Raw genomic sequence first — 11,008 nt, 5'->3', positions numbered from 1 at the left:
TAAGATCACGTATGAGGTTTGTAGTATATTTATATATTGATAATAATAGAGTGATATTACAAAGTTGTAAGATTGTGTATAAGATTGAGATCGACTCAATATCAAAAGACCAAGAAAGTTAATGACCTAATAATAGAAACCCATCGAGTCTCAGTAAGTGGTGACTGTAATTATTATAACAGTTTTGAGATATAATGAAATTCGTTTTTGAATAAGCTTCGGCCTACTTAAAAAAAAAAGCATAGCAATCTCCGAAAACAATCTGAATAAAAAGGTGTCTCCAAAAATACATGATATGTATAGCAAGTTAAATTGATTAATAATACGAAATTTTTATTATACTATCAGTGCATATAAGTTAAATCGAAAAATTTAGAAGTTGTATTTTTTGGACGAGTGGTACACACATAAGCCATCAAATTCAAAACTAGATCTTTGATCTGATGGCTTAGATTGCAACATGGAAAGATCATAAAATTGCTTTTTTGTTTTTTCATTTCCCTTTTCCAAATATTTATGGGAATTAATTAAATTTGATAACTGATAAAGTTATTATAACATGAGCAGAAGGTCACAAATTCAGGTAGTGATGAAGTCAAAATTTTCACCAAGGGGATTTACAATTGAAAGGAGTAAGCATACGCACTAGTCGAAGGGGGTTCAACATCAACTATATATTCATACAAAATAATTTTAACGATGTATAAATAATATAATTTTTTATCGAAGAAAATTCGGAGGAACCCTAGCCATAAGATGGTTCTGCCCCTGAGTTCAAGTCATGAAAACAGCCTCTGAAAAATACACAAAGTGAGACGCGAATAATATATTCTTGTAATCTGACTCTTTCTCGAACCCTATACATACAAAAACTTTGGTGCACCGAGTTGCCTTTTCATTTTTTTAATTAAATTTGGTCCCCAAGAGAGTGATAATGATGAGAAGAGAATCTCGAAGACTGCAAAAGTTGAAATTTGGGTATGGAAGACAAAATAAAACATTGGTAATTATGTTAAATATATTAATTATACTACTAAGTAATTGATTTGTTTAACAGCTCCACATAATTAATAATTACCTATGTTATTATCATGAATAGTTTCCTATAACAAGTTATTTTCGACCTATCATATTGGGACACTATACTCATATATGTAATAATAATAAAAAAAAAAATTGTGTGTATATATAATAGATATTGATTCCATGCTATTTCTTCGTGTGTTTATATTTTTCGTATTTTAAACCCTCTTGATTGCATTTTCAATAAGTTTAAAGACTATTTCAACAAATATATTAAGTAATGAATAAAGAGATTATCAACATGAAAACAAGTTAATGTTATAAGTTGTTTTGTTTTCCATTCGGTGTTCGATATCCACATTGGAACTCGACTAATTTAGATTCGTGCCGCGTAGGGTCCATTCGAGGGAAGCGCTAAAGATTTTTTTCATACTCAGGGTTTAAAGGATTCATGATTAGTGATGATACCAATTAATTTTCCATATATATATATTAAACTAAAATTATTGAGAATTTCTTTTTAGAAAATTGATGGACCACAAATCTATTAGGTAGTTACATATTAAAAAAAGAAAAATAATAATTTAACAATTGATGGACCACAAATCTATTGAGGTAGTTACAATTTTTTTTTTTCAAATAAAAATAAATTAAAGTTTGGTCCACTTAATCTCGATTGACAATGCTTGATTAGAAGGGAAATTAATTAGATAGAGATGCTATTGGTGTCAAACCCTAATTAAATATTTATTTTAATGAACTTTTTGTCTGTCTTATGTCAACCTTTTCTCCAACATTTCTCATCATGTTTAATTATTTTTACAGCATTGCTAGATTATATTATTGGAATTAATATGGATCGTGGTGGGATCGTTGAATCGAATTGATTCCTCTTTAATTATTTTTTTATTGAGAGTATTGTTCTTAAAAAATGTATTGCAATATGTACATGTTGATTAATCAGATTTCAATGTAAATATACCGAACATTCGATTGGAACAAAAAAAATACATTATTGGTATCACTAGTAAAAGTGTAGGATATGTATTTAGTTCAATAAACAATTAATTTTTTTTTTTCAATTTAAGTTACTATTTTTGTTTTTATTGTTTTTGGAATTGGAGGTAAGATGTGTCGATAATATTTTGCACCAAATTTTGACCCACAAATTACAATGATGAATTGAAAATTAATTCATCTAAAAGGGAAAGAGCTTTCTCAAATAATTTAAAAGAGGGGGAGGAGATTTTCGGAGCGTCGATAAAGTTATTTTCAAGTAGCGCGAATTCAAAGCATAGAATTAATTATTGACGTTTGCGTTAGAATAGGCTGCATAAAGCACATTTACTTGTGATACGAGCCTTTATTTGGCCATTGAATTGACCTGATTTTTTTAATTTTTTTTTTTGAAACTCCAGGAAAACTTGCAGCCGCTACAATCTCTGCCACAGCCTCTGCCCTTTGGGTGGGCACTTTGTGCGCACTGGGTAACCCCTCACTATATAATCGCTCGTAAACCTCGCAACCGCTGCAACCTCTGCCCTTCGGGTGAGCACTTAGTGGTGAGCATTGGGTAAACCCCTCACTGTGCAACTGTGCAATCGCTCGTAAACCACACAGGAGATGTAAACTGCACTAGGTAAACTTAGTGCGACGAGCTAGATTGAGGAGGCATTAGGGTACCGCAACCTCTGCTTTGGAAGTCACCCCTCAAACCAACTCAACCACACCCAAAGCTGCGAATTGACCTGACTTGTAACTCTATTATATCCAACTTGTCTTTTAAATCGAGTGACTTTATGTTACAAAAATATTTTAATAACTATAATGCAATAAAATGAAAATTAAGCTACCATTTAATAAACCAACTTGTACATTACAATGTAGAAATTAAACATGGTAGAATATTATAAGTTGAACATTATTAACTATTTAATTTGTAACTCTTTTTTAAAATCGTATAATATATTCTTTATTATTATTATTTACATGAAGGATTTGTTATCCAAATAGAATCAGCAATAACAGCTTCATCATCATCATTTCTATGCCATGACCATTGTGCATGAGTTGCGTTTACCACATCTAATTCTCCATGTCCAAAACTTGCCTCTCGAAAAATCGAAATTTCGGGTTTTGGATCTATATACCTGTAATATTCGATCAATCAGAAAATCGATATACATATTTCTAAAAAGAAAAGAGGACAGACTGATCCACTGAAGCTTTCGCCATGTGTGGGGTCCGAGTAAAAGCCGTACCAGAAGGGTTTGTCGTACGCACTTTACTTTACATTTCTGCAAGAGGCTATTTCGATATAAAAAAAAAAAAAGTAAATAAATAAGTTGAAACAAACTTACTTAGTGGCTAGGCCTTCTTTATTACCACCATCTCCAATTGTGATGTATATTGGACCACAATTGTTAGCTTTGTCTTTGTATACTCTAGTCTAATATCAAAAATTAAAACACAAAAAATAATTAATTTGTCAAGAAATCATCGCACATTAAAATTCATCGTTAATCCTACTCAACGACAGATTATCAATGATCGAGAAAAGACAGATAAATGACGAATTATCAGAAAAAAGGAAGCTTACGAATCTCTCGTAGGCATGAACATGTCCCGCGAAGACTATATCGACCCGAGCCTTGAAGAGTAAATCCTCCATAGATGATTTCATACCATAAGATTCATATTCACCTTGATGAGCATTATTAGAATTGTACCATGGTGCATGTACAAGAACAATAACCCATGGTGTTTTTTTTCTATCAACTTTCTTCAAATCATTATTAAGCCATTTGTATTGGGCTGAACTAGGCCCAAAATCAGCGTATGAGCCCAACATAATGATATGAAGCCCACTAACTTCAAAGGAATAGTACAAATTTGAAGTGGATCCACTTTGTTCAAATGGCATGAGCCATCTAGCATTGTATGATGTAAAGGATTGTCTATGAAGAATTGGTATTTTCTCAATCTCATGGTTGCCCTGAGTCACCATCCACGGGCGTCGGCTCGCCAGTGGCTCCACCAATCGCCCGAACGAGTCCCACAGGGTTTGTAGAGTGTCTGCGTACGACAAGTCCCCGGGCAACAACATGACATCGTAATTTGATTTTGAGATGTGATCGAGGGTTGATTTTGTCCAATCCGTTTGCCCTAAATCACCTGTATAATTCATGTATACTTGTTAGGGTAGTCTTAAAAACTCAATACACTCAATGTTTGAATGCATTAAAACGCGGTCATGCCACTACTGAAAAAATAGAAATTAGCGACAGACAAATTATGTAGCTAAACAAAAAAATATTGTCGCTAATTCAAGTAATTTGGATAATATGGTACTTGTTACGATAAGTCATATTATACTAAGAGCAGCTTGGTACACAAAGTATTCCACATTTATGCAGCGTTAGGGGAAGAGTCGCACCATAAGGTGGTATGATATACATAGGCAGCGTATCCTAACACAAGCATCGGCGACTGCTTCCACGGATTGAACCCGCGATCTATCGGTCACACAAAAACATTTTACCCTTGCTCCAAGTCTCCTTCGACAAGTCAAATTATACTAAGAGCAGCTTGGTACACAAAGTATTCCGCATATTTATGCAACGTTAGGGGAAGAGTCGCAACATAAGGTGGTATGATATACATAGACAGTCTATCCTAACACAAACATCAGTGACCGATTCCACTAATTGAACCCGTAATCTATCGGTCACACGAAAATATTTTACCATTGCTCCAAGTCTCCCTTCGACGAGTCAAATTATACTAATAGTGTAAAATAAGTATATATTTGAACAAATAATTATTTAATTCAGATAGGGCTCTTACCTACAACTGCAAATTTGATAGGAAATCCAGCTGGAGGAGTTTTGAAACTGAATTCTGGGCTTGAAAATGGGCCACAAATATAGTAATAAACAGTATTGGGCTTTAATGGCCCAATAACAACATTATGTATATCACCAGACTTAAACAAAATATACTTGTATTTTGTTGTATCTCCATTTGCTGAAAATGGGTATATCCCCGGAGATGTACCGTATTTCACCGTAGCCGGTGTACCGGAATCTTCCGTTATCCACGAAATCCTCATCTTGTCACTACCCACCATCGAAATGTGTACCTGAAAAAGACGTCGGATATAAAAATTTAAACTATTAGATAACGTATCAGATGACTTTATTTCAGTTATATTAGGTTTAAGATACGCGCAACTCATGTCTATATTGAATTTAACTTTTCTAATTTGTTTTGATTTTGTTCATTTTAAAATATACATAGTGGTGGCCTACTATCTAGTTGACCAAACTTAAATATTACTTGTATAAATTCATCTCCAAGTGATGATATGAATGTGAATAGAATCCCACATCATGTGTAGAGTGAAGTCATTGAAATTTTCAATTAAAGATTTTGAGTTTAAGCTTCGAGAATAAAAGTGTCTTTGATAAGCTCAAAATGAAATTTTGTGTATGCAAATTTAAATTGATAAGATTCGAAAATAAATATCAAATATCAAGTGGAAACTAAAACAACGTATCAAAGCAGTGAACTCCAAGGATAGGCATCAACAACAATAACATATTCAGTTAAATCTCACAAATTCCGCAGCTTAACTACTACCTCAGGAAGATAGAAAGTTGTTTTCAAAAAACCCTCGACTAAGAACTTCAAGGACAAGACGAATCCTAAAATGGAGTTATCAGCTTAATCTGAGACCTCGATTCAAATATTATTCTGCAAATCTAAATTGATAAGATTCGAAAATAAATATCAAACATCAAGTTGAAATTAAAACAACATATTAAAATCGTGAACTCCTAGGATAAGCAGCAACAACAATAACATACCCAGTTAAATCTCACAAGTTACACAACTTAACCACTACTTTGAGGAGGTAAAAAAATTATTTTCAAAAAATCCTCAACTATGAACTTGAAGGAATCCTCGATTATGAACTCGAAGGACAAGAAAAATCCTAAAATGAACTTATCATCTTCATCTGAGATCTCGATTCAAATATTATCATGCAATCTTTTTTTGATATATGCATGTTTTATCTTCGAAAATACATTTTTTTGAAGCAAATTTTATTTAATCAAATTTCAAAACAAGTATCGTATCAAATTGTCAACATGTTAGATCAACATCTTGAAGTCACACCGCCCACGTTGATGACTTGAAAGTTGTGAACACAATTAGTTATATTAATTATTAAAAGTATAGTCATTTATTTATTTATTTTTGATAAATTATTAAAAGTATAGTCACAACAAATTCTTGTAATTTTCGATGATTTCTATGTATAAAGTCTGACAACTATTGCAACACTTTCTGTTATTTCTTGTTTTATTAAGTAGCTCACACGAGACACTTTATTATTTTCATACAATGTTCATGTATGTACATACAACAACCTTTTCGAGTTTCGTCTCGATTTATGTGATAATATTTATTTAAAATAATATATTTATAATAATAACAATAATATATTCAGTGTATTTTTATAAAGCGGGATTTAGGAAGAATAAAATGTACGTAGTTCATCCACTATTTCAGATGAAGTAGAGAGGCTGTTTTCGATAGACTCTTGGCTCAGAACAGATAACAATATATCAAACAAACAATCGAGAAACATCAAAGTATACAACAAAAATGAGAGACACGCCATTAGATAATAAAGAAAAACAAGACACCCATACGATAATATTATAAATCATCTATTTGAAATAAAAAATATCTTCGAAACACCACGAGCAAACAACCATAGGCGTAGATACAAACAAAAACACTCGTATCAAAATTTTCATAAGTTTTTCTTCTTTTAAGAAGGGTACAAATTTGGTCCTTTTTATTCGTTAAGTAAAATAAATTATTTCCAAATGTTTATCATTATACTACATTCTCTCGTAATTAATCACTCATTTAAGGAAGAAATCTGCATAATCTACGTTAATTATTATTTATAAATAAAGAAGTAAACATATGAAAAAGCTACGGAAATATAATTCAATGCCTCTATCTATACATTAAAAAAAAATTTAAACATTTATATATGAAGGGAGTTCAGATGAACCCGCTCGTTATATCCTAATTCTTCCCATGCTTATGATAAATGCTATCAAATGTTTCTCATAATGAGTATAACAAAACCTTAAACAACATATAAGAAGGATCAAAAATAGCAATTCTTAATGAAATTAATTTGAAAGATATGTCGAGTTTAACTTATATACATGAACAGACAATATAAATTAAATTATAATTACCTGTTGAGGAGAAGAGGAATGAAGATGCTGAGATAAAGATAAAAAAATTGATTTTCTTGGTGGTGGTCTTTCATATGAAAATGATAAATCAATGGATAAAATTATTGATGATAAAAATAGAAAAGCATGAAGTTTAATAGTAGCCATGGTGATAGAAATAAAGAGGAAGATGGTGAAGAGTTATATATGGAAATCTATTTGATGATATATAATTAATTTGAACAAGGCATGGTGTAATTTATATTGTTTGGGGTGGGGGTGGGGTGGGGGAGGGAAGGAGGATTTTATGATTTTTAAGATTAGAAAAAAATTTATGTTGACATGTTGTGTCGTTTCTCCCTCTCAAAATAGCTGACATATATATTTGTTATTTTCTTCGTTTGCTTTTACTTATCGCTAATTTTCTAATTAAATTTCTATTTTTACTTGTTATTTTTGACATAGCAGGAGAAAACGACTTCATTTTTTCTATTTTACCCTTAATATTGATTACTTATTTTTCAAATTAATTTCAAAATACAATGTAAGCATCATTTAATAGGTATACTATGATAAAATAATATTTTTTAATAGGTGTGCCAACTCAAAAAAAATGGAGGGAGTAATAAAAAAATTTGTCTCAAAATATTTGATATATTTAAAAGATCAAGAGGCAATTAACCTTTATTTTCCAACTCTACTTTTAGTAATAATTATTCTAGAATTGAGAGGCGCGTGAATAGATGAAAATTAAAGAATTAATAAGGGATATATTAGTCAAATCATACCTAATTAATTTTTTCTTAATAACTGTGCAAATTGATGATACATGTCAAACTATTTTGAAATGAAAAGAATAGTTATTAAGGATGTTAGGAATGTGATAGAATGGATGAAACTTTTGGATCCTTAAGAAGAAATTTAGACTATGAAATCAGATTCAAATTTTATTTATAGATTCTGAATTTCATAAAAGGTAATTTATTGAATTAGGATTAAATATTTATATGTATTAAATGAATCTCTTAATGTAAATTCAAAGTTACTGTCAACACTCAACATTATTTGATTTTGTTGAATCTATAATTAAAATTCTAGCTACTTTTCTCTTTAATTTTAATTTTCAACACTTGAAATATGAAAATTTTATTATTAAAAGGCGTTTTTTCCTTGCTGAGTTATAAATATTTCGAATTTGAATTAATCAAGCCTATGATTATTCCGTTAATTCATGATTTTACATGATATTTCTCAATTATGCTATTAAATATTTTTATTATATATCTTTTAATTAAATAAATATCTCGTAACTTTATTCATCTTCTATCAATTTTGATTGAATATTTATTTATTTAAATAATATAAATATCAAATAACTATATCCATCAATGTGAACGTATTTATGAATCAAACTTTTGGTATGGAAAAACTTCTAACTTCATAGGCTGTTTCTATATTTCAATGCTATATGTCAAAGCTGTATAATAAGTTAGGACGGCTGTCATTTATACACGTGGCAATCATAGAGAGGAGTCGTTAGAGGCGAAATCAGAATTTCTATTGAGAAGGTTTAAATCTGAAGAAAAACTCAACGGACAGGATTCAATATCTATAACATATACGTAAAAATCATTTTAATCATTTATTAATAATATAATTTTTCATCGAATGAAATTCTGATGAACCCTCTGTTACTAGACTGACTTTGCCTCTGAAAGTCACGGTGGTTCCGTGGATCGTCTGAATTTCACGAGTTAATCGAAAGTTGGATCTATATTGAATATCATCCGAATTGCCCCGTCTCCTATAACATATAAAACATTGAAATAAATTTGATGAATTACAGATGCGGATCTAGAGTATAATTTACAACAACATATTTAGTGTATTCTCACGAAGTGAGATTTGGATAGGGTAAAGTGTATGAGGTCCATATCACTACCTCAGATAAAGAAGAGAGCCGATTTTCGATAAATCCCCGGCTAATGACAGATGACAATATAACCACGAAAAACATAAAATAAAGAACAAAATGGCATAACACACCGTTAGATAATAAAATAAATAGGTCAAACCCATCGGTGACTCCCTAAACTCGGCACGATCTTTCGCTTAGGCACCCCAAGTGGACATTGTTCACTTTCGACACCTCAAGTAGCATACGCGGATGTTATTTTGACACTTTCTGCTGAATCAGCAATATTATACAGTGTGTGTATTACACGCGCCGATGACGTTTAAATTGACCAATACTATCATGACATTTGTCATTATTCTCCAAATTAAATGTTAAATATCTATTTTTAATTAAAATAAAAAAAAACAATCAAATATTGCCATTTGGCAATTTTTAACTTAAATAATTATAAAAAAATTATAAAATTTAATTTTCCCCACCCCACCCATCCTCATCGTCTTCTTCAACCCCCCCCCCCCCTTCACCATCTGCCCGCTCTCTCACCCCTCAATTTCATGCTTTCTATCACCAATAAACTTTCATAATCAGCTAGTGTTTAAAAGTTGTCCTTTTATTCTCCTCCTTCTCCTCTATTTTTTTTTAAGTCTCTTTCATATTTTTTTTATTTTATATCTGAAATTCGGAAAGCTATTAACTGAACATTGGCCTCCTCGATCATTAAATGATTGGAATTCGTGAAACTTTTAATGCGGATTTACTTTTTTGGAAAATTCAACCTCCATTAATGGAGGTTAAGCTTAAAAAGGCAAGGTAAAGTATGGAAAAAAGAGTAATCTTCCGGTGGTTTTATAAAGAAAAAGTTGCTAATGGTAGTTTTGGTGGTTTTATTGAAGAGAGAATGCATTAATATCAAAAATTGAAATTAATGGTGAAGAAAATGAATTCTTCAACAATGAAAGTTTGTGAAGGAAAAAATGATGGACAAGGGAGAAAGAATGAGAAAATATTGGTTGTGTTTGGCCTATTCTGTTTTTAATTAATTGTTGACATTTTTTTTGGGGGGGTGTTAATGATGTCATTGATTAATGGAAGGAGTATTATTTGGTGTTTATGATGTGTATTGTTGTTATAAATATGTTCATGGAGTGAGTATTTTGTTAATGGAGTAAAATTTTGTTATCATTCTTGAAAACTTCAACCTCCATTAACCTCCATTAATGAAAGCTAAAGAAAGTTGTGTGGAGAAGACAGCTCCAAATTTATGAAAATACCCTTCAAAAATTATGAAAATGCCCCCGACACGCCCCCAAAAGCGAGTGTAATACACTCTCTTTGCTGAATCAGCAAAAGGTGCCAAAATGACACAGTTTATAGCTACTTGAGATGTCAAAAGTGAACAACGTCCACTCGAGGTACCTAAGTGAAAGATCGTGTCAAGTTTAAGTGAAATAGACACCAATCTATTCGAGAGCATAAACATCCTCAAAACACTACGAACAAGAAACTACAGGCACAGCTGCACAGATACAAACAAAGACCTCTCCTAATTATTATGGATGCACTTGTCTCCTATCCACTAACCCTTTATCTTAATTCGTATCTTCCATACCTTCCTATCAAGAGTCATGTCCTCCGTAAATTGTAGTCACTCCATGTCATGCCTAGTCACCTCCGTCTAATATTTCTTCGACCTACCTCTACCCGCCTAAAATCATCCATAGCCAACCTGTCACGCCCCAAAATTCCATCGGGCCGGACTGGCACCCGAAGCCGAGAAGGCCCGGGAGAACCCATTCAAATA

At 31.7% G+C, this 11,008-nt stretch overlaps 1 protein-coding gene across 1 annotated transcript; it reads right to left on the bottom strand.

Annotated features, from left to right (window-relative positions):
* Window positions 1-2,856: 2,856 nt before the first annotated feature.
* LOC107842268 (probable purple acid phosphatase 20) lies at window positions 2,857-7,530 on the bottom strand. Its single transcript, XM_016686025.2, has 5 exons — window positions 7,311-7,530; window positions 4,870-5,164; window positions 3,623-4,197; window positions 3,384-3,472; window positions 2,857-3,173 (listed from the first exon to the last, which is right to left on the bottom strand). Exons 1-5 carry the CDS (start codon window positions 7,455-7,457, stop codon window positions 3,005-3,007), a joined length of 1,275 nt encoding a protein of 424 aa, XP_016541511.2. The 5' UTR covers window positions 7,458-7,530; the 3' UTR covers window positions 2,857-3,004.
* Window positions 7,531-11,008: the final 3,478 nt, after the last annotated feature.

Source organism: Capsicum annuum, chromosome 9, assembly GCF_002878395.1.
Source record: "Capsicum annuum cultivar UCD-10X-F1 chromosome 9, UCD10Xv1.1, whole genome shotgun sequence".
NCBI lineage: Eukaryota > Viridiplantae > Streptophyta > Magnoliopsida > Solanales > Solanaceae > Capsicum > Capsicum annuum.
The sequence above is the reverse complement of the archived record's forward strand: the minus strand, read 5'-3'. Positions and strand labels throughout refer to the sequence as shown.